The sequence below is a fragment of the Salmo salar genome, chromosome ssa18, assembly GCF_905237065.1.
Source record: "Salmo salar chromosome ssa18, Ssal_v3.1, whole genome shotgun sequence".
In the NCBI taxonomy this organism is placed as follows: domain Eukaryota; kingdom Metazoa; phylum Chordata; class Actinopteri; order Salmoniformes; family Salmonidae; genus Salmo; species Salmo salar.
Window position 1 is genome coordinate 59,798,446 of NC_059459.1, and position 25,474 is coordinate 59,823,919.

The window sequence follows — 25,474 nt, forward strand, 5'->3', positions numbered from 1 at the left end:
GCACATGCGCATACTGTGTGTGAGTGACTGTTTGAGAGCGAAGTCTTGCTCGTGGCAACGTCATTCGCTGTCTACCTTGAAAACTGCTAAATGTTCTGTCTCCTGCCAAGATGATATTTTTTACTTATTCTTTGGTCTGTATGTTCGGTCACGAAGCAAGAAAGTTTGGGAAACCCTGTGCTAAGGCATTCTCATAGACAGTGCTTGACTTGGACTGAAATAGGTGCCGGTACTCATGTTGGGTGCTGGTACTGTTTATATTTGGGTGCAGGAGTTCCACAATACTTTTGAGATAATATTCTATAAGAGGAACAGGAGCTCAAGCAGTAGAAAATGTGAGGTGATCTCCTGCCAAAGTCAAGCAATGCTCATAGATAATAAAAAAAACGGTGTACAGTAACCATTCTCAGTAGAAAAAATATGCACATTCAATAATCAATGCTGGACAGAAAAAACAAGGAAATGAAAGAAGTAATGTCCACAACTCTGTAATACTCCATCTCAACCATTTTTGAAACCCCTCCAAAAGAGAAACACCCAAGTTATATTTGTCTTTATTAGCTTGCAGTTAGATACATCTAGTACATGTTGATTCATATACTGAGGTGATTTGTGAATGGTACACACTATAGCCATTTATTGATTTGTTGTTAATATCATCATAATGTGCTTTTGAAATGTACAGAAGAACCTGATTCACAAGCTTTTTTTAGTCACATCTGATTAACCAAATGTTACAAATTGCCCTCAATTTGCTTTCCAGCACCCAATACCTTGCCGGCTTCAGAGATTTTATATATTAAAGTTGTCTACTACCTCAAATTAGGCCCTTATGCCACTGTTGTGGCAAAAAAACAAGTCACAGAGGGTGGATTGCAATGAGCTGTAACATTGAGTGGCAGTTTCAATAATCCCATGCCTCAAGGGATGAAAAATTGAAATAAATTGATGGAGATTATTATAATAACAAAAAAAATGTTAACACCTTGATTGCAACTGATGTGAAGGCTCAGAAAGGGTCATATCGCTAAAGTAAGGCTACGTAAAATAATACATTTGTTGGACCACACAAAGTGATTACGTACATAATGCCTATTTATGAGCTGTTTGGAGCTCATAATTCTGAGTTTTTTTAAAATCTCATTTAACTAAGGTTTCATGGTTAAAGTTGGAATTGTACCAACTGCATTCAATGGAATTCCTGGATTCTACTGCCGGGTCTTCTGAAACATTGCTTCAGAGGCCCCACCATTTTTTATTGTTTCTCTGACAAACTATCATGAAGCTTTTATAGTTATCGTTCACTATCAGAAAGCCTTTGTCGCTAAGACCAAATACTTAAGTTATCCATATAGCCCCCCTTAACAAGGGTTAAGCGTTAACTCTAGCAATTCATTATGAAAATATTTCCAAATATTTAACAGTATTCAATTAAGTCGTAACTCCAAAACCTCGTTATTGTGCCATCAACTCTATTGTCTTACTAAAGGCCATTTGTCACTTGAAAAATACATACTGTATAGTAAGTCTATGTTCATTACAAGTTTCACTGTATTTCTTTGCCGTATTGCTTCATGCAATGAAAAAATTTGCATGGAATGATACAAAGTGAATGAATGAATGAGTGAATATGATGTTTGGCACATATTGTAAATCTACAGTTGGACACAGGAAGCTTAATAACATTAACATTACACACAAAATTTACAAGAATTTTGACAAAAATTAAAAGACATTTGTAAAGAGTAGTTATCTTCTGAAGGGCAAACAAAGCGGAACACTGTAGTTTATGAAAGTCTGTTTGAATCTTTGCAATACACAGTATATTGAACGTCTGGAATATAGTTGTATTTCTTCTTCCATGCTCTTTTTTGCAATACATTTACACAGCTCAGCCCGGCGATATATTATTTACGTTTTCTCAAAGACACAAACATACAAACGACCACCAGAACACATACCTTCACACACACGGTGGAGGTATGAATTTCAAAAGCTCTGACTCCTAGTAGTCCCCATATCCTAGTTCCCTTTATGTAAAAACAATAACAAAAGTATCGATTCGTTCAAAAGTGACTGTGTTCATTATGTCAACATAACGATGGAAGCGCTTTTAGTAAAGGAGAGCATGGGTCTGTCTGAAAGGGCACATTATTCCCTACATAGTGCACTACTTTTGACCAGGGCTTATTTAGGGAATAGGGTGCCAATTCAGACACTTTCCAACTCATTTTAAGGGCTGCTGTGGATTTCCGCTCGAGGTTAAAAAGCAGGCTGATCATCAGGGACAGTGCTGGGAATAGTATTTAGAGAAAACACATGGTGGCTAATGTTGTTAACGTTCGAGCATGAAAGTGTCTCATGTCATGTTTTTTCTCTCTTTTACAAGCGCTGGTTTTATGAATAGCTTCGAACCCCCCTCACATTTCTAACAAGTCTGGTCGTATACTGTATGTGCTATAGCCAGGGATGAAAGTAAGACGGTATGGTCCAGTATGGCGTCCCAGCAAAATAAATAGTGGGGTTACGCCGTACTGGTAAAACATGAGCCTGTCACAATATTTAAAACAAAATGTCAAGAACCATTACACCATTATTTATCAATAGGCTACCACATGTCAGAGGCATGAAAAATGAGCAAATGGACTTGAACGGGTGGGATAGCCTATGCTCCAAAAATGCGATGTGGTTCGACGAGAACACTGAAATTTTGCCAAGGCAGAGATTAATGGCCGACACCGAGACGCTAACGAACAGCAGTGGGTGCATAAATTCTGGCCTAATGACAATCGCCAAAATGTCATTACATTTTGTGGTGTTTTGTGTCTCTTTCCCTTCACCACTGTTTGGAGGCTGGAAATATATTTTGAGTGCATGATTGTGCACGAGTACACTAATAGGCTAAAGGAGGCCTTTTGAAGTGATTGTTGCACAATCAGATTAAAACATCATGATTGGTTGTGTTTATGCCACAATAAAAGGTAATACATTTATATTTTTTAATGACAAATCTTTTTTTAAACTTTATACCCCTTTTTCTCCCCAATTTTTGGTGATATCCAATTGGTAGTTACAGTCTTGTCCCTTCGCTGCAACTCCCGTACGGACTCGGGAGAGGCGAAGGTCGAGAGCCGTGCGTCTTCCAAAACATGACCCTGCCAAGCCGCACTGCTTCTTGACACACTGTTTGCTTAACCCGGAAGCCAGCCGCACCAATGTGTCAGAGGAAACACTGTCCAACTGGCTACGTGTCAGCGTGCATGCCCCCGGCCCGCCACAGGAGTCGCTAGAGCGCAATGGGACAAGGACATCCCGGCCAGCCTAACTGTCCCCTAGCCTGGACGACGCTGGGCAAATTGTGCGTCGCCTCATGGGTCTCACGGTCGCAGCCGGCTGGTACACAGCCCGGGATTGAACCCGGATCTGTAGTGACAACTCAAGCACCGCAGTGCTTTAGACCGCTGCACCACTCGGGAGGCCTTAATTACAAATCTTTACAACTAAGCCCACAGAGATCATTATGAATGAATAGGGATTCTATATGCAATTCTATGATGAAGTGCGTACACACATAGGCGGTCCCGTACCGGGAAGAAATTAAATTGACTTTCACCCCTGGCTATAGCCAACTCTTCTATCCTTGTCAAGCCGTACTACACTGTATACATGGCAATGAACGAACATAGAGAGGAGTTGGCTAAATCACAAACAGACTAGCCTGGTACCAGATCTGTTTGTGTTGTCTCGCCAACTCCAATAGTCGTTGTCACGCCAATGACCATAGCAGTTGGCAAGACAGCACAAACAGATCTAGAACCAGGCTACAAACAGGATGGGACCACCAGGCTAACATCTAGCAGCAATGGCACTTCTTTGCTCCCCGCCCTCCTTCCTAAAACTGGGAAGTCTCGGTGAAGGAGATGGCGTCGGTCTTGTCGATGGTGAAGCCGCCGTTGACATAGGACTTTTTCTCACACTCCTCGTCATCCAGCGTGGTCTCCAGGACGAAGGGGTTGGTCACGTCCACGTCCGAGGTGACGTCCATCCTCTCCAGCTCCCGCCTGGACAGCTTCTGGACGATGCCAGCTCCGTAGGCATCCCCCAGCACATTGATCATGGTGCGGAAGCGGTCTCTAAAACAGCCAGAGGGGGTATGGTGAGTGACTATTGTCTGTTGATTAAGAGTTAGTTAAAGATACTGTAGAATTTGCAATATCACATCATCATACATTGCTGGGTAACTCCCTGCTTACAGACATCAACAACAACAAAATGTATTCTGCCAAGACTGGCCCTCTTGGGCATTGCTCAAGGGATGGCACAAATCGGGAAGAGAAAGTAGTGGCAGTCTTGACAAATTGAAATTCTGTTGTTTTCTCTTAAGAAGTCGCACCACTGCGAATGGTGATGTTATATTGCTACCTTTAACACGTCGCACTGTTGTATTCATCACTAAAATAATAATTTATCTTGACAATATTACGCTCAACAAGGTATTACTCACAGTAGCCAATCCACAGCAACAATTAAAGTGACATCATTTGCAGGTAGTCCAACGGCAGTCAACACAATCACCATGGTGACAAGTCCAGCGTTAGGTACACCGGCAGCTCCGATGCTGGCTACTGTTGCTGTTATACTGAAATTGGAGTAAGTTAACATCTTTACAATTCCCTTACCCTGACATATTATTAGGTCAGATGCTTGATACATGATACTAACATAATGACACGACAGATGTTATAAATTGATGTGACATCAGATTTCACCTGATTACAATTTAGTTTTTTCAGTTTTGTCAAGCTCAAATATGTTTTCTTCTGACATCACTGGGTGGCATACTCATTCAGAGCAGCTGAAGTCCAATGCCACCAAAGGCTATGGGTTCTGATCACAAGTATACTAAGACACTTTAACTTGCCCAAATTATGTACATAGAATATAAAATCTAATTTTGACGTAGGCTGTTGGTGATTTACCTGATGGTGACAATCTGACCCACATCCAGAGAGTAGTCGTTGAGCTGGGCAATGAAGATGGCAGCAACTGCCTCGTAGAGAGCCGTGCCATCCATGTTGATAGTGGCGCCCACAGGCAGCACAAAGCGGGTGATCCTCTTGTCGATCCGGAGGTTCTCTTCGGCACAGCGGAAGGTGACCGGCAGGGTGGCAGAGCTAGAGGTCGTATTTAAGTTTAATGAAGGATGGATGCACGGATAGATGGATGGGTGGATTGTATAGATGGATGGATACATAGATAAGTCAGCCATTACATCTATGTTTTGCTATACACAACAGATTGTACAGTCATGGCCAAAAGTTTTGAGAATTTCACAAAAATAAATGTTCACAAAGTTTGCTGCTTCATTGTCTTCAGATATTTTTGTCAGATGTTACTATGGAATACTGAAGTATAATTGCAAGCATTTCATAAGGGTCAAAAGCTTTTATTGACAATTATATGAAGTTGATGCAAAGAGTCAATATTTGCAGTGTTGACCCTTCTTTTTCAAGACCTCTGCAATCCACCCTGGCATGCTGTCAATTAACTTCTGGGCCACATCCTGACTGATGGCAGCCCATTCTTGCATAATCAATGCTTGGAGTTTGTCATAATCTGTGGGTTTTTGTTTGTCCACCCGCCTCTTGAGGATTGACCACTAGTTCTCAATGGGATTAAGGTCTGGGGAGTTTCCTGGCCATGGACCCAAAATATCGATGTTTTGTTCCCCGAGCCACTTAGTTATCACTTTTTCCTTGTGGCAAGGTGCTCCATCATGCTGGAAAAGGCATTGTTCGTCACCAAACTATTCCTGGATGGTTGGGAGAAGTTGCTCTCGGAGGATGTGTTGGTACCATTCTTTATTCATGACTGTGTTCTTAAGCAAAATTGTGAGCCCACTCCCTTGGCTGAGAAGCAACCCCACACATGAATGGTCTCAGGATGCTTTACTGTTAGCATGACACAGGACTGATGGTAGCTCTCACCATGTCTTCTCCGGACAAGCTTTTTTCCGAATGCCCCAAACAATCGGAAAGGGGATTCATCAGAGAAAATGACTTTACCCCAGTCCTCAGCAGTCCAATCCCTGTACCTTTTGCAGAATACCAGTCTGTCCCTGATGTTTTTCTTGGAAAGAAGTGGCTTCTTTACTGCCCTTCTTGACGCCAGGCCATCCTCCAAAAGTCTTCGCAGATGCACTCACACCTGCCTGCTGCCATTCCTGAGCAAGCTCTGTACTGGTGGTGCCCCGATCCCGCAGCTGAATCAACTTTAGGAGACGGTCCTGGCGCTTGCTGGATTTTCTTGGGCACCCTGAAGCCTTCTTCACAACAATTGAACTGCTCTTCTTGAAGTTCTTGATGATCCGATAAATGGTTGATTTAGGTGCAATCTTACTGGCAGCAATATCCTTGCCTGTGAAGCCCTTTTTGTGCAAAGCAATGATGATGGCATGTGTTTCCTTGCAGGTAACCATGATTGACAGAGGAAGAACAATGATTCCAAGCACCACCCTCCTTTTGAAGCTTCCAGTCTGTTATTCGAACTCAGTCAGCATGACAGAGTGATCTCCAGCCTTGTCCTCATCAACACTCACACCTGTGTTAACGAGAGAATCACTGACATGATGTCAGCTGGTCCTTTTGTGGCAGGGCTGAAATGCAGTGGAAATGTATTTTTGGGACTTTGCAATTAATTGCAAGGGGGACTTTGCAATTAATTGCAATTCATCTGATCACTCTTCATAACATTCTGGAGTATATGCAAATTGTCATCATACAAACTGAGGCAGCAGACTTTGTGAAAATGAATATTTGTGTCATTCTCAAAACTTTTGTCCACGACTGTATGATCCTGAATAGTGACTGAGGCTTACCTGGAAGAGATCATGAGAGCAGTGACCAGTGCCTGGGCCATCCCTAAGGTAAAGGTATACGGGTTCTTCCTCACAATGGCAAAGTAGATCAGCGGCAGACAAATGGTGGAGTGGATAGCTAGGCTAAGGAGAGAAATAAAGCATTACATTGCCATGAAAAAAAAGTGTCTGATTAAAAAATGGTGATGATCAAACAAGTTTTGACTCATTGTAAGAAATAGCTGACTAACCCCTGGTGTTAACTGGGGACTAAAACTCTCCTCCTCCAGCTTATAATAACACAATGACCAGGGTTGCGTCCCAAATAGCATCTTATTCCCTTTATAGTCTACTACCAGGGCCCATAGGCCTCTGGTCAAAAGTAGTGCACTATATAGCCATTTGGGACACACATGACTGCGTTCCCCCTCACGACTGCGTTCCCCCTCACTAAACTCAGTTTCCTTTTGCTGGTCACCCAGAAGCATCATTCTGTCCGCTAAATTTACGGGTTGGACAGGCGTTCGCCAAAGGCCTCATTACCGCAACTGCAGGTTGAGCAGTTTTAAATGTCCTTGGTTCTTATCTGTGCCGAGACAGAGCTGGGCTTTTACAGTATCTTTGCAGGAAACCTGGACCCTAATGCCAGCTATAAATCTAGCTTTGTTGTGGCAAAGTATCAGAAAGAGAAAGAGGGACTAAGATGGCTGGCTCAGACTCACCCACTCAGCACTGTCACCATGTACAGGCCCATCTTTCTGAAGATCTCCCAGTCTTCTACCTCGATGATCTTGGCAGCTATGAGGAAGAGTATCCCCACTGGCATGTAGCTGTAATTGCAACAATACACTCTTAGAAAAAAGGTTTCTGAAAGGGTTCTTTGACTGTCCCATAGGAGAACCCGTTTTAGTTCCAGGTAGAACCATTTTGGCTTCCAGGTAGAACCATTTTGGGTTCCATGTAGAACCCTCTGTGGAAAGGGTTCTATACGGAACCCAACACGGTTCTACCTGGAACCAAAAGGGTTCTACCTGGAACCAAAAAGGGTTCTTCAAAGGGTTCTCCTATGGAGACAGCCAAAGACCCTTATAGGTTCTAGATTACCATTTTTTTCTAAGAATGTAGTGTTAATGCCATTGTTATGATCATCATCACTGTCATCATCATCACCACAGAAATGGCAGCATAACATCTATTATAGCATAGAAAACAGCTACCGGGTGAATTCACCTAAACAGCTGTTGTGTACTGTAAGTGAGAGATGTATGTCGTCTAACAGGCTGTTACATACCACATGATAATCTGGACTAGCCTCATGGTGGCCTCGTTTAAAGCGTCAAAGAATTCCAGCAGAATGCGTCCCCTTTCGCCCATCTTGCCGATGACAAGCCCGAACGCCACACAGAACACGATGAGACCCAGCACGTTGATCCCATCAGAATATGACCCGACTATCTTATAGTCCTTGGTGATGTTCTGCAGAGGGGAAAAATAAGGAAGAAACTAGTTTAAGTACGAAATAGATTTTGGTCAAAAGATCCACTTGTGGGGCCTCCCAAGTGGTGCAGCAGTCTAAGGCACTGCATCGCAGTGCTAGAGGCATCACTACAGAATCGGGTTCAATCCCGGGCTGTGTCACAGCCAGCCGTGACTGGGAGACCCATGAGGCGGCGCACAATTGGCCCAGCATTGTCCGGGTTAGAGCAGGGTTTGGCCAGCCGGGATGTCCGCAGGAGTCGCGCTCCATAGCAACTTCTGTGCACGCTGAACCGGTCGCCAGTTGGACGGTGATTCCTCCAACACATTGGTGCAGCTGGCTTCCGAGCAGTGTGTCAAGAAGCAGTACGGCTTGGTAGGGTCGTGTTTGGTCGTGTTCTCGAACTTCGACTCTCCCGAGTCCGTAAGGGAGTTGCAGCAATGGGACAAGAATGTAACTACCAATTGGATATCACGAAATTGGGGAGAAAAAGGGGCTAAAAATTGTATACATTTTTTTTTTTTAAAGATCCACTTGTGAAGTATTGTGTTACAGTGGGCTGACATCCATGTCTTGAGCTTTTTCCTCAGATCACAACATATTGACCCGTCTACACAGTGGCATCATAATGTAAGTTGATTTGTGGTCATATCCATCACATTAGATGTGGGTGGTCAGGTGTAGATTCACAAAGGCTAAGTTGAAGACCCACGTTTTCAACCCACAAAGACAAAGATTGTGATTGGACAGATAGTCATCTGATTAACTCTAATCGGGAATAAAAAGTAACCACATCTGATTTAACTAATCAGGTATAAAAAGTAAACCAAATCTGATTAACTCAAATCAGGTATAGAAAGTAAACCACTTCTGATTAAAAGTAAACCAGGCTTAGCAGCTTCGATCCTATCAAATCACAGCTTTTGACACGCAGGTGGATAAACACATGGAAACAGTGACACCTACCTCTGGGGGGAAAATGGTTGCCATGACAGTGGTAGAGAGAGGAGGGAACATTGTAATTGTAGTGTTCCCCTTCACTTTAGGTGGTTCCAGCTCTTTGCGCTTTGTCTTGTACTGGAATGATTGAATAGGTTGAATTGAAATAGTTACATTTGACATGGTTACATTTGAATGTAGGATCATGTTTTCTCCTCAAAGTGCAGTGATTGTATAGCCAGGCCCCAGATCTGTTTGTGCTGTCTTGTCAACTCTTAGGAGAATTGGCAAGACAGCGCAAACACATCTGGTACCAGGCTAGTAACTGAAAGCTTTAATGTACAAATCAGACAATGATGGTTACCTGTTGGAAACAAGCCTGCAGTAGGTTTTCAGGAAACATGTTTCTGTGGACGGAATAAGACATGTTGAGATGGCAACAATGTGAGACAAATGTGGAAATGTTATACACACTGCACCTCTGACTGATGGAGGACGGACCTTTTGTAGAAATTCTATAAAACTATTCTCCTATATGATGGTATGAAGCGTAGCTGTCACCTGACAAGATCCAGTAGAGTATCGACAGTGGTGACGTTTGGTGTGGTCCCTGTCCTGTCGATATGTTCGGCCTCCTGAGAGACACCAGGTTTGATGGTCATCACCAATACAATACCTGGAAAACATGTTAATCATCAGTCAATATTCAGCTTTCAACATGTTACATAGTTAGTCTGTCACTCACTTAATCTGAAGCGTGATGCACTGAAACCTTACACATTTTGTTCAGTGCTTCATAACAGATGGGGAGCAGCTGAAAGAGAATGAGACCAAGCCAGTCATCCTGTTAACTCACCCAGAATGACTGCGATGATGGTGGTGGAGAAGTAATACACCACAGCCCTCAAACCTATCTTTCCAGAAACTTCAGAATCCAGGGCGGCGACTCCTGTGACCACAAACAAGACAGAAAGACAATTAACCGGTTGTTCACCCAAAGGAGGCATGTCTGTCAACAAGTCCTCTCAATGACAATGACTATTTCATTTGTCCTTAACTAAGATATCTGGCGCAACCATGACCTGTCGCAGGTGTCTAGACGCAGAACTCAAGAAGACCCGCTTGCCCTTTCCTGAGGCAAAGAAAGCAGCCCAAGTTCTTCTAGGAACTAAGCAGATTAATACTTAAGTAAGATATCTTAACCTTCTCTGATGGCCCTCTTCATTAAACATAGTGCTGAGTGACTGGGATGCAATTCATCCCAAGTTACCTGTTATCATGCTGGAGATGATGAGGGGCAGGATGACCAGCTTGAGCATCCGCATCAGGATCTCTCCCGGGAAGCCAAAATACTGCTTATGAAGGTGGGAGAGGGAGGCATATTCCCTGACCACCACCCCAAGACCTATCCCTGAGGGAGAGATGGAAGGAAGAAGAGAGAAAGAGGAAGAGAGAGGAGGGAGAGCGAGAGAAAGAAAGACATAAATAAGACAGCCAATTCAAGAGGTTGGTTCACACAGGTTAGTTCAATGTGTGGCTTGTTCGATACATCACACTATTATTGCAGACCGTGTCCCACACTAGCCATACACTTAACATGAGGCATTTTTACGGTGGAAATTTAAAGTGGGAGAACAGAGAAAGGGAGAGACAATGATGACAAAAAGGAACAATATTGATATTTGACCTGCCTGCCACGTCAAATTAAAACGGAAACATCATTATCATTTCAGAGCTGCCATGTAAGCTACCACAATATTATGCCCTTGTGATTTTCTTGTTTTTAGTTTTACGGGCCAAGGTGTTGCATAAGTTTTGCCTTGCTCTGGGTTTCATGACGCTGGCTCAAGGTTGTGACATTGAGGAAAACACTTCCTTTAGCCATAAGCTGCTCGAGTAGCATTGCTATTTCTGACCTGCGCAGCAACAACGGCCTTGGAGAGCATTAGTTTATTGGCCAAGCGGGCTGCCTGTCTTGCCGTTTTTATAAGGCTCATTGCGCATCGCTGTGGGGGTTTTCGCCCATAAATGCCACATACAGTGAGTTTCTCAAACCCCCCCCTCCACCCCACCCTGAGTGTGTTATCAACCATTACAGGCCACCATAAAATAACCTTGTGCAAGGTGATGACACAGCGAATCGTAACTGAACAAGTTACATCATTCCTAATGAAAAATAAAACCTCTCATAATGAATATACTGTATAGTAGTGGTTTAGTGTTAGAAACTGTTGTGGGGGCTACTGGATGGGTCATGTTGACATGCTGAGAACCAAATTTAATTACATTTTTTACCTTTATTTAACTAGGCAAGTCAGTTAAGAACAAATTCTTATTTTCAATGACGGCCTAGGAACAGTGGGTTAACTGCCTTGTTCAGGGGCAGAACGACAGATTTGTACCTTGTCAGCTCGGGGATTCGATCTTGCAACCTTTCCGGTTATTAGTCCAACGCTCTAACCACTAGGCTACGCAATTATGCCCAAATAGACATTACACAAGCCTAGACGAATACTACTGAAACAAACAAGTGATTCATGTTGTAATTAGCATTTTGCCATGCAATTTCTATGTAAATATCAGGTAATTTCTGTCAAATAATGTGCTTCTTCCAAAAATTACGAATCGCACTCTCCATGCCGTTTTCTGATCAGTTTTCATGGTTTAATTAAAAAGATGAGTCGGCACATCTCTTGAGATCTGGGTCGGTATTCACAAAGCGTCTTAGAGTATGTGTGCTAGGATCAGTTTTGTCTTTTAGATCCTAATAAATATGATTGATTATATGGATGGGGGGGACCTGATCCTAGATTAGCACTCCTACTCTGAGAATACAGGTCATGTGGAGATGGAAATCTTGCAGCATTTGCATTTTAGTCATTTAGCAGACACTCTTATCCAGAGCGGCTTACAGTAGTGAGTGCATACATTTTTATACTGCCACAACAGGACAGTTATTGGCAAAGCTAAATTACTTACTTATGAATGAAACATACATGATGACGTCCAACAATACCGCCCATGTAATTACTTAAGTACAGAACTGGCATGAAAGGGGCTGCCTTGCTCATAAAGAGTAGTGGTCAGCAACAGAGGCCACATGGTGGAGTAGTGAACTTTTGTCATCCAATGGCGGAACTACTTTTCTGTTTAAGGCGTTCCATGGCATCCAACCAAATTACACACTGACAAGAGTGCTCATCTCAGCATGTAATCCAAACGAGGTCCTGACTTCTCTGTTGTCACTCAAGATTCCATGTCACTTAATTAGGGGTGTTAATTAAAGGCATATTCTGCCATTTCTCCGATGAAATTCACAAAAAATGAAGGCTCAATCAGAACACTCAAACTTAGGCCAGAATTCAAATGGGACACTTCTATGGCCACCTAAAAGTCCCCAGCTTCCTTATTTATATTTTTGAAAGATTTTATTGAAGATTTTTTTTAACTACACAAAACATATATTATACAAACAACATACAGATGCACACAAACATCCACAACATCACCCCTGCCCAGACTCACCCTCATCTCCAGCGCCCGCATCACTCCGCCATATGGCCTCAAACTGCACCATTTTGTTTCTCTCAGTCGCCCACGCACTTTCAACATTCAGATAATAAAGCATTTGACCGTTCCAATGTGTTAACGATGGAGGATTGGTTGATTTCCAGTTAAGTATATGTTTTTTTCCCATGATGATTGATGAGAAAAGTATCGTCCAACCCATCAGGTATCTCACTGCACCCTCATATGCCTTGTCCCCGGCTTCCAATTGGCTTTTAACCCCCACTCCTCTCCACTGTAGCTCTTAAAACGTAAGAAAGATCAATAAAAATAGGAATGGATTATCTATTTTGCCATGTGCATTTGGACCAACACAGGTTTATGTTGACATTCTAAAACTCTGCTTAAGCAGAGATGGTGTAATCCTTGTGGAGGACACTTCAAAGTCAGCATTTATCATTTACTTGGTCGAAAGCCTTTAAAACGCATTAGACACAATACTGCCACTGAGACTAAGTCCATTTAGTTCATAAAATGATAAATGACCAACCATTAAGAAGCCAAGCAAGCACCAAAAATGGTTAAAGGGTAGGACAATTCGGTGACAGGGGCCATACAAATCGGTGTGTAATTCTTTCTAAAAACAAGGGGTCGCAGGCAGCTTCAGAGGGGGATTGTGAATAAATCTAAATAAATAATAGCCTTCTCTGCATAATAAAGTAATACGTTCCATAATTAACAATGCATTTTTTGATTAATTGTCCACCACCACCATTAGCCTTTTGCTGTGAGCTCATCGTTGCATTTTAGCAGTTTGAATGACAACAAAGGAGCATATTATAGTTTATACCACGGCTAGACTGTGTCGTAGGTTATTTCCACAGGACTCCACAGCCCCTGGTTGATTATCCCTTATGTATTTTATATCTATTACATAAATGTCATAAGCCAGAAATGCTGTGGTGGGCTGGGCCATATCAGAGCCATTTATGGCCCCTGAATCACACTATTTGCGAATCACATTGACAGGACCTTGCATGCAGAACAGCTGTACCGACTGACTGGACTGAAGGAACCAGTGGAGTGTGCCGCTTCAGTCTAGTCACGTTCGACTGGGGCTGTGAGACAGGCTCTGGGAGGCAGCAAAGCTCAGCACAGGGAACCCTGTCTCTGTTGGAGAGTGGGCAACGAATGGCGTAGCAGCAGCAGAAACTGCGAACGCATAATGATCAGTCACACACATGCACAATTATGAACAGTCACACACTATAATGATAAGTCACACACACAGATACACTCATTATGAACAGCCACAGTCACACACTGTTTGCATCCATCTTTGAACATCCTCACAGCATAAGCACACACACAGATGCATGCACAGCCTGGTCTCATACACTAGATGTAACATAGTAAACGTAAATCCAGAACACCCAAATTAGTATGTTACGTTTGGTTTGCTTACATTAGACAGATGATTAAAAAATGAAAGTAGGGTGATTGGTCGAAAAACACAAACGTCTAGCAACCTAAAGGTTGTGAGTTTGAATCACATCATGGACAACTTTTGCATTTGAGCTAATTTGCACCTTTTCAACTACTTACTACTTTTTAGCTACTTTGCAGCTACTTAGCATGTTAGCTCACCTTTCCCCTAACCCTTTTATCTAACTCTTGCCCTAACCTTAACCCTTTAACCTAACTCCTAAACTTAACCCTAACCTTAACCCACCTAGACAGAATTCGTAATATATCATACATTTTTTTAAATGTTAACATATTGTACGTTTAGTAAATTCATAACATATAACACAAATTGTAATTCGGAATATATCATACGAAATTGGTGATGGACATCCACAAATTAATACATACAAAACGCAACATATACTAAACGTAGTGTCTGGAGATTTCCGTACAGAATCATACGAAATGCTCTGAGACCAGGTTGGTATGCAGCATGCACAAGCCGACATTATGCACAAGCCGACATTATGCACACAACACACACATGCGTGCACATTGCTATTCTAATCAACCAGTCCCCAGCCCTACGCATCCTTATATGACCAAGAGAAGCTGCTGGATGACTCCAAGCCTGGACTGCAGCAGGGGAATACATCAGGAGAGAAAGCAATGACAAATATGGCAAAACAGGAGAAAATAAATTGCTGAAAAAAAGGACAGAGGGAAGGAGAAATTGGTAGGATGCACCACGGCTGACAGAGCAAGGAGAGAGTTGAGACAGACGGGCAGCCTCGCGGAAGTGTGACATCAAGCAAGGCTTCTTCACGTTAAGCAGAGCGCAGACATTATGGGGGCTTCTCTTTCACTTACCTAACAGCACCGACACAATGGTCGCAATAAGCAGCCAGTTCCTCTTCAGCAAGCCTTTGAAGTCCCAGCCCCTGCGTTCTTTCTTCCCCATCATGTCCATTGGTGTGGCTGTTGGTTGTTTCCTTTAGCCCCCGCAATAGAGAGCACAATGGGAGTCGGGACTCTCTGGAGACACAAAAGGCTCCACGTATCGGGTGGCCAGCTGACAGATGCAGCAGACAGTAGAGGCGGCTAGTTGCTGTCTGCGCTGCTGCTATAGCTACCAGAGGATGCAGCTAGCCTGCCTGGCTGTCAGTTGTTTCTGATGGAGAGGGACTGGAGAGAACCGCCTCCTGTGTGTGTGTCTCTGTGTTTGTGTGAGGCAGAAAGTGTGTGTGTGACGGAGAGAATGAGAGGGGGAGATACATCACCAGATATTTATCCATAGGGTCACCTCCAACCCCCCACCATTACACGCACACACACACCCACCTACACACCCCAAGAGCTGCTCAGTCTGGGGTCTTTCTCCTTCATTACATCTAGGAGATAAAAAAATATATTCTCCAGAGACAGTCACTGTATGCAATAGCCTACTATTCATGGGTAGTATCCTAACAGAGTTAGTATGCTATGGGAGAAATGGCACAATATTGTTTGGCTGGCTGCTGACTGCTGTATCATATGCGCACAGACAGTTAACCATTTCTGGGAGGGATTGGAAAGATTTTGCAGTGATGTACAAGTGATGTTACAGATGGCCTATGAAAAACGTTTTTCAAAGGGCGTCCTTGGTTTCACAACTGTAAAACATGCATGGATCATTAAAAGCATAAAGAAACATGTAAAACATGTATGGATCATTAAAAGCATAAAGAAACATGTAAAACATGTATGGATCATTAAAAGCATAAGGAAACATGTAAAACATGCATGGATCATTAAAAGCATAAAGAAACATGTAAAACATGTATGGATCATTAAAAGCATAAGGAAACATGTAAAACATGCATGGATCATTAAAAGCATAAAGAAACATGTAAAACATGCATGGATCATTAAAAGCATAAAGAAACATGTAAAACATGCATGGATCATTAAAAGCATAAAGAAACATGTAAAACATGCATGGATCATTAAAAGCATAAAGAAACATGTAAAACATGCATGGATCATTAAAAGCATAAAGAAACATGTAAAACATGCATGGATCATTAAAAGCATAAAGAAACATGTAAAACATGCATGGATCATTAAAAGCATAAAGAAACATGTAAAACATGCATGGATCATTAAAAGCATAAAGAAACATGTAAAACATGCATGGATCATTAAAAGCATAAAGAAACATGTAAAACATGTATGGATCATTAAAAGCATAAGGAAACATGTAAAACATGCATGGATCATTAAAAGCATAAAGAAACATGTAAAACATGCATGGATCATTAAAAGCATAAAGAAACATGTAAAACATGCATGGATCATTAAAAGCATAAAGAAACATGTAAAACATGCATGGATCATTAAAAGCATAAAGAAACATGTAAAACATGCATGGATCATTAAAAGCATAAAGAAACATGTAAAACATGCATGGATCATTAAAAGCATAAAGAAACATGTAAAACATGCATGGATCATTAAAAGCATAAAGAAACATGTAAAACATGCATGGATCATTAAAAGCATAAAGAAACATGTAAAACATGCATGGATCATTAAAAGCATAAAGAAACATGTAAAACATGTATGGATCATTAAAAGCAAAAAGAAACATGTAAAACATGCATGGATCATTAAAAGCATAAAGAAACATGTAAAACATGCATGGATCATTAAAAGCATAAAGAAACATGTAAAACATGCATGGATCATTAAAAGCATAAAGAAACATGTAAAACATGCATGGATCATTAAAAGCATAAAGAAACATGTAAAACATGCATGGATCATTAAAAGCAAAAAGAAACATGTAAAACATGCATGGATCATTAAAAGCATAAAGAAACATGTAATACATGCATGGATCATTAAAAGCATAAAGAAACATGTAATACATGTATGGATAATTATGGGTCTTTTCTGACATGTATTATCAAATGATTAACTCAATGTTCATAGGAGTCGTATGATTCAAATGAATGCCTTTCCATTCAGTTTTATTTTTATTTTTGCATTAATTGTTCTAATGTCAAATTTTAGGATGAATGTAGTTAACTGTTTTGTTTTGGACTCCAAACTGTCAGCCCTTCAAGACAGGATTGTGTGGAGGCACCAAATCTTATCTGATGAGATTTTATTGTATCGCATATTTAGCCCCACACAGTGTCCATTCCTTAACTATACTGCCACCTACTGTGCCTTAGACACCTGCACCTAATCTTTACACTATCTAACACACAACATGCATCGTATAAGAATATATAACACAAGATCCTTTAATAAAAATGCCCATTTATAGAAATACCATTCTAATTGAACATTGAGGAGATAACTCATTTCTAAACATACATTCTGCTGTCCTTATTTTTTCATAACATTGTTCAGTATGCAGCACATTCGGAAGGTATTCAGACCCCTTGACTTTTTCCACATTTTGTTACATTACATCCTTATTGCTTATCAATCTACGCACAATACCCCATAATGACAGAGCGAAAACAGGTTATCCATTTTTGCACATTTATTAAAAATAAACCTTATTTAAATAAGTATTCAGACACTTTGCTATGAGATTCAAAATTGAGCTCATGTGCATCCTGTTTCCATTGATCAACCTTGAGATGTTTCTACAACTTGGAGTCCACCTGTGGTACATTCCATTGATTGGACAAGATTTAAAAAAGGCACACACCTGTCTATATAAGGTCCCACAGTTGACAGTCCATGTCAGAGCAAAAACCAAGCCATGAGGTCGAAGGAATTGTCTGTGGCGCTCCAAGACAGGATTGTGTGGAGGCACCAAAATATGTCCGCAGCATTGAAGGTCCCCAAGAACAAAATGGCCTCCATCATTATTAAATGGAAGAAGTTTGGAACCACCAAGATTCTTCCTAGAGCTGTCCGCCCAGCCAAACTGAGCAATCAGGGGAGAAGGGCCTTGGTCAGGGAGGTGATCAAGAACCCGATAGTCACTCTGACAGAGCTCCAGAGTTCCTCTGTGGAGATGGGAGAACCTTCCAGAAGGACAACCATCTCTGCAGCACTCCGCCAATCAGGCCTTTATGGTAGAGTGGCCAGGCGGAAGCCACTCTTCAGTAAAAGGCACATGACAGCTTGCTTGGAGTTTGCCAAAAGCCACCTACAGACTCTCAGACAATGAGAAACAAGATTCTCTGGTCTCATGAAACCAAGATTGAACTATTTGGCCTGAATGCCAAGCACCACGTCTAGAGGAAACCTGGCACCATCCCTACGGTGAAACATGGTGGTGGCAGCATTATGCTGTGGTGATGTTTTTCAGCGGCAGGGACTGGGAAACTAGTCAGGATAGAGGGATAGATGAATGGAGCAAAGTATAGAGAGATCCTTGATGAAAACCTGCTCCAGATCGCTCAGGACCTCAGACTGGGGCAACGGTTCACCTTCCAACAGGACAATGACCCTAAGCACACAGCCAAGACAACACAGGAGTGGCAAGTCTCTGAATGTCCTTGGGTGGCCCAGCCAGAGCCTGAACCCGATCTAACATCACTGGATAGCTGTGCAGCGACACTGCCCCATCCAACCTGACAGAGCATGAGAGGATCTGCAAAGAATAATGGGAAGAACTCCCCAATTACAGGTGTGCCAAGCTTGTAGTGTCATACCCAAGAAGACTCGAGGCTGTAATCGCTGCCAAAGGTGCTTCAACAAAGTACTGAGTAAAGGGTCTGAATACTTATGTAAATGTAATATTTCCGTTTTTTTTATTTTGAATACATTTGCAAAAAAATATATATATATACTGTTTTGCTTTGTCATTATGGGGTATTGTGTGTAGATTGATGAGGGAAAAAAACTATATAATCCATTTTAGAATAAGGCTGTAACGTAACAAAATGTGGAAAAAGTCAAGGGGTCTGAATACTCGTTCGATTCAGAATGTTTATTATCATCGTAAAATAATCAACTGAATAATTGTAAAGAATCGGTACTTGGAGTCATAGAATCGATATATCGTTGAAAATAATATTGCAATACTAACTTTATCTCATTTTCCCCCATCCCTAGAGGAGTTTATACAGAATTCAGAGAAATACAATATATATAATGACATTTAATAGGTCCGGAAAAGGATAGGCAGTGATAAGCTGTTAAATCTGTACACAAAATAGATTTGAAAAAACATGGCATATGCATATATTAATATCCCGTCCGTAACGAAGTGTTCCAACAGGGCTACGTAGCCTGTGGCTCAGTTGGTAGAGCATGTGGCTTGCAATGCTGGGGTTGTGGGTTCTATTCCCACGCGGGAAAATGTATGCACTCACTCTGGATAAAAGCGTCTGCTAAAATGCTTAAACCTGGGTGTCAGACAGTGTGGCTGTTGTGGAGTCTATTGCGTTCGCTCCCTGTGGTGCTATGGGAGGATCTGATTCCTTCTGAGGAGGTGTTAGGTGACTGGGGGTGAACTCAGATTGAGATTTTGTGGTAGGAGAATCAGAATTAGCTAAGTAACATAGATAATTAAGATGTCTTATATGATTGAACTCTGTTATTAGAATGTTTCCCTTTGGACTCTGGTGTTGGCAGCTGCACTTCCTCATATGGCCTCAGTCACCTGGGCCCAGAGAGGGGGGAAGTCAGGCTTGTCTATCACATGTCCCTGTTGCTGTACAGATTATCAGAAAGAGAATAGGGCAAAGGAGGTCAGAAGGAAACATTGTTTCCATATGTGAATATGTGTCTTTACCTATTGCAAACCATGTGAAGGAACCAATCACCAATCACAATGTCTGTGCATCAGTCACCCCCTCCTTGCACCTTGGGGAGATTATTCTCTCCCCTAGTTCCCTTTTTAGCAAGGTGGAGACTAAGTAATAACAAATGTCCTTTTAAGTTCTTAGTACTGAACAAAACAACAATATCTTTGTATTTGGGGCCAAGGTCTGGCACAGGATGTGTGGGGTTGGTGTCTGGGACCATTGTACGTCATCTCTAATGTTGCATCTATATAGTATGTAACCCAGAGGCTCACTCCACTCAGTGGGCTCTCACTCTTTTCACTTTGTGGGTGGTGTGACCAGCTCCCTTATCAATAAGTTTTTAATAAAGTGAATATCCTGATTGGTGACTGACCTTGTCTCTCCTCATTATTGGTCATTGAAAATATCCATTACATTATTACAGTCCGAATATGCAGAATTAGGATCTCTAGTTCTCAGATAATATAACTAGCTCCAACTTCTTATTTTATTTCATCTTTATTTAACCAGGTAGGCTAGTTGAGAACAAGTTCTCATTTACAACTGTGACCTGGCCAAGATAAAGCAAAGCAGTGCAACACAAACAACAGAGTTACACATGAAATAAACAAACATACAGTCAATAACACAATAGAGAAAAAGTCTATATACAGTGTGTGCAAATGAGGTAAGATAAGGGAGGTAGGCAATAAATAGGCCATAGTGGCAGAATAATTACAATTTAGCAATTAAACATGGGAGTGATAAAAGATGAATGTGCAAGTAGAGATACTAGGGTACAAAGGAGCAAAACAAATTTAAAAAAAGAGTATGGGGATGAGGTAGTTGGATGGGCTATTTACAGATGGGCTATGTTCAGGTGCGGTGATATGTGAGCTGCTCTGACAGCTGGTGCTTAAAGTTAGTGAGGGAGATATGGGTCTCCAGCTTCAGTGATTTTTGCAATTTGTTCCAGTCATTGGCAGCAGAGAACTGGAAGGAAAGGTGGCCAAAAGAGGAATTGGCTTTGGGGGTGACCAGTGAAATATACCTCCTGGGGTGTGTGCTACGGGTGGGTGTTGCTATGGTGACCAGTGAGCTGAGATAAGGCGGGGCTTTACCTAGCAAAGACTTATAGATGACTTGGAGCCAGTGGGTTTGGCAACGAATGTGAAGCGAGGGCCAGCCAACGAGAGCATACAGGTCGCAGTGGTGGGTAGTATATGGGGCGTTTGGTGACAAAACGGATGGCACTGTGATAGACTGCATCCAATTTGCTGAGTAGATGTAAATGTCATCGCCGAAGTCAAGGATCGGTAGGATAGTCAGTTTTACGAGGGTATGTTTGGCAGCATGAGTGAAGGATGCTTTGTTGCGAAATAGGAAGCCAATTCTAGATTTAATTTTGGATTGGAGATGTTTGATGCGAGTCTGGAAGGAGAGTTTAAAGTCTAACCAGACACCTAGGTATTTGTAGTTGTCCACATATTCTAAGTCAGAACCGTCTAGAGTAGTGATGCTGGACGGGCGGAGAGCGATCGGTTCAAGAGCATGCATTTAGTTTTACTTCGATTTAAGAGCAGTTGGAGGCCACGGAAGGAGAGTTGTATGGCATTGAAGCGCATCTGGAGGTTAGTTAACACAGTGTCCAAAGAAGGGCCAGAAGTATACAGAATGGTGTCGTCTGCTTAGAGGTGGATCAGAGAATCACCAGCAGCAAGAGTGACATCATTGATGTTTACAGAGAAAAGAGTCGGCCTGAGAATTGAACCCTGTGGCACCCCCATAGAGACTGCCGGAGGTCCGGCAAACAGGCACTCCGATTTGACACACTGAACTCTGTCTGAGAAGTAGTTGGTGAACCAGGCGAGGCAGTCATTTGAGAAACCAAGGCTGTTGAGTCTGCCAATAAGAATGTGGTGATTGACAGAGTCAATCTCTTTGCATGCAAACTTTGCATGCAAATACTGTTTTGAGGACAAACAATGTCACCGTAGGTTTGTATTCAATAGGGCATGCAATTAAAAAAAAATATATATATATATATTTCTTATGTCCAGGTAGTCAATCTGTTTTCTTCCGTTTGGAACCTAATGAATCCCTGCCTAATGAACTACATCACCTTAAGGGCTCTGGCTATCATCTCCAATTCCTCCCCCGTCGCCAACTGATCCATCCTCTGCAGTTCCTTCTTAGACAGCATTGGCGTGGGGATAGTACAAAGGCGATCTCCCATGATGTTGATGGTCATGTAGCAACGATCCACCAAGAAGCAAACATACAGTAGAAAGCAGGACATTTTAAAAATGTCGTTAATGGAAATATTAGCAGAGATATTTTAGGGGGAAAAAACATAACAAAAAGGCTTGTGATAGAATTGCGGAGAGCTTCAAATTCACACCATATTTTTTTGAAGCTTTGGAAAACAGCATGGATATTGGATAACAGAGTGGATGACGACAAGCCCTTGAAACCAGATTAGCGGGAAAAGCTGGTAAAGAAACACAACTGTTAAAGTGCACCATTTGATTCAAGGGCACAATCTCAGTGTAACCCGACTCCTTAAATGTATGGTGAATGCACGCTGCTAATCGTATGCTCCATTTCTCCACAAAACTAAATGCTGGATAATATAGGGACGTATGTACGAAGACTTGTCTTTCTTGCACTAACACTCGCACAAATATTATAATGGCGCCAGAGGGGATGACTGCTGTTTTACGGGCTCCTAACCAACTGTGCTATTTATATATATTTTTTTGCATTGCTTGTAACTTTTTGCATTGTTGCTACCGTCTCTTATGACCAAAAATAGCTTCTGGACATCAGAACAGCGATTACTCACCTCGAACTGGACGAAGATTTTTTCTTTAATGAGTCAGACGCAAAGAAAAGACGGAGAAAAAGGGGGTGGGGTGCCTTGTAAGAATTTGCCGACGAGTAGGTAAATCACCAATACCGTCTGTATTATTGGCCAACGTGCAATCATTGGAAAACAAACTGGACGATCTACAGTACGATCAAGACTATCCTACCAATGGGACATTAAAAGCTGTAATATCTTATGTTTCACCGAGACGTGGCTATACGACGACACAGATAATATAGAGCAGGCTGGACTCTCCGTGCATCGGCAGGACACAGCAGCTACGTCTATTTGTCAATAACTACTGGTGCGTGATGTTTAATATAAGTCTCGAGGTATTGCTCGCCTGAGGTAGAATACCTCATGATAAGCTGTAGACCACACTATCTATATATTATTCGTAGCCGTCTATTTACCACCACAAACTGATCCATTTAACGTAATTTCTACCAGCATGTCACATGTGCAACCAGAGGGAAAAAAACTCTAGACAACCTTTACTTATAATGATACAGGGCGAGACCCAGATGCAGACACGGGAGGCAGATGGTGCGAGTCTCTGATATTTATTATAAAACAAGGGGCAGGCAAGAGAAAGTTTGTGCACAGGCAAAAGATCATAAACAAGGTCAGAGTCCAGGAGGTACAGAGTGGCAGGCAGGCTCGAGGTCAGGGCAGGCTGAATAGTCAGGCATGCAGGCTCAGTGTCAGGGCAGGCAAAGGTCAGAACCCGAAGGACTAGAAAAACAGAGACTTGGAAAAAGCAGGAGCACGGAAAAACACGCTGGTTGACTTGACAAGACAAACTGGCAACAGACAGACAGACAGAACACAGGAATAAATACCCTGGGAATAATGGGGAAAACAGGTGACCGTGGAGGTGGGTGGAGACAATCACAAAGACAGGTGAATCATATCAGGGCATGACAGTACCTCCCCCCTCTAGAGGCGCCACCTGGCGTCCTACCTGGGCGCATACCTGGTTGACCGGGGTGCTGGAGGTGAAAGTTGGCGATGAGGGCCTGTTCCAGGATGTCTTTAGCGGGAACCCAGCACCTCTCCTCCGGGCCATAACCCTCCCAGTCAATCACGTACTGGAAACCCTGCCCCATGGTCGAACCCTCAAGAGGCGTCACACCGTGTACGCTGGCTGGCCATCGATGACACAGGGGGAGGGATGTCCCTGGAAACAGAAGACAAAGGGCTGTGAGACAAGGGCTTAATCCTGGACACATGAAAAGTAGGGTGTATACGGAGGATACGGGGTAACAGCAGGCGAACAGTAGTGGGACTAAGGACTTGAGATGGGGAAAGGACCAATGAAACGGGGGGAAAGTTTGCGGGATTCCACCCAGAGGGGCAGATCCCGTGTAGACAACCATACCCTCTGCCCGAGAGAAGAGCGGAGAGCCGGAGTCCGGTGGCGGTCCGCTTGTTGACGGTACCTGGAGGTGATCTTGAGAAGAGACGACCAAGCCCTTTTCCAGGTACACCGACAGCGGCGGACAAACATCTGGGCTGAGGGTATGTTGACCTCTACTTCTTGCTCCGGGAAGAGTGGGGGCTAACACCCCATGAAGCACTCGAAGAGGGAAGAGTCCAGTGGCCGAGCAGCATAGAATGTTCCTAGCATACTCCACCCAGACTGGTTGCTGGCTCCAGGTGGTGGGGTTACTAGAGACGAGACGCCAAAGTGTCGTTTCCATGTCTTGATTGGCTTGCTCCGACTGGCCATTGGATTGGGGATGAAAGCCAGACGACAGGCTGGCCAATGACCCAATAAAGGTGCAGAACGCCTTCCAGAATCGGGACGAGAACTGAGGATCCCGATCAGAGACAATGTTGACCGGGAGTCCATGGATTTGGAAGACGTGCTGCACCATGAGCTGGGCCGTTTCCTTGGCTGACGGTAACTTGGGGAGAGGTATAAAATGGGCGGCTTTGGAGAACCTATCCACCACCGTCAGGATAGTGGTGTTGCCATCTGACAGGGGAAGCCCAGTGACAAAATCCAGGGAAAGATGGGACCAAGGGCAATGAGGGACAGGGAGTGGCTGAAGGAGGCCAGACGGAGCTTGCCGCTGAGTCTTATTTTGAGCACACACCATGCATGTGGTGACGAAGGTCGAGACATCAGGAGCCATGTTGGACCACCAGAAGCATTGTCGGAGGAAAGCCAGGGTACGACGGGCACCAGGATGACAGGTAAGCCTAGAGGAGTGAGCCCATTCCAGGGCCTGAGGCCGGGCCGAATCAGGGACAAACATCCGGTTAGCCGGGCCCCCCTCAACATTGTGCCTTGCGGACCAGGGCCTCAATACCCCAGACAACCAAAACCGCCAGACATTAGGCAGGGAGGTTGGTCTCAGATTCAGAGGGTGTGGCAGCAGAACTGTACAGGCAAGAGAGGGCGTCCGGCTTCACATTTTTGGACCCTGGGTGGTAGGAAATGGTGAAATTGAACCTGGTGAAGAACAGGGCCCGCCTTGAAATAGAATCCTTGCCTTGAGTTAGAATCCGCGCTTGTTAGTGCGGAGGTATTCTAAATACTTATGGTCAGTCCACACCAAAAATGGATGTTCCGCCCCTTCCAGCCAGTGTCTCCAATCCTCCAGAGCCATCTT

General features: G+C 43.0%; 1 protein-coding gene across 1 annotated transcript; it reads right to left on the reverse strand.

The window, feature by feature from the left end:
* Positions 1-3,308: 3,308 nt before the first annotated feature.
* On the reverse strand, positions 3,309-15,617 carry slc1a1 (solute carrier family 1 member 1). Its single transcript, XM_014155794.2, has 12 exons — positions 15,117-15,617; positions 10,543-10,683; positions 10,129-10,221; positions 9,834-9,948; positions 9,637-9,679; positions 9,300-9,410; positions 8,148-8,332; positions 7,579-7,686; positions 6,878-7,000; positions 4,980-5,174; positions 4,505-4,639; positions 3,309-4,133 (listed from the first exon to the last, which is right to left on the reverse strand). Exons 1-12 carry the CDS (start codon positions 15,214-15,216, stop codon positions 3,893-3,895), a joined length of 1,590 nt encoding a protein of 529 aa, XP_014011269.1. The 5' UTR covers positions 15,217-15,617; the 3' UTR covers positions 3,309-3,892.
* Between the last annotated feature and the right edge of the window lie 9,857 nt (positions 15,618-25,474).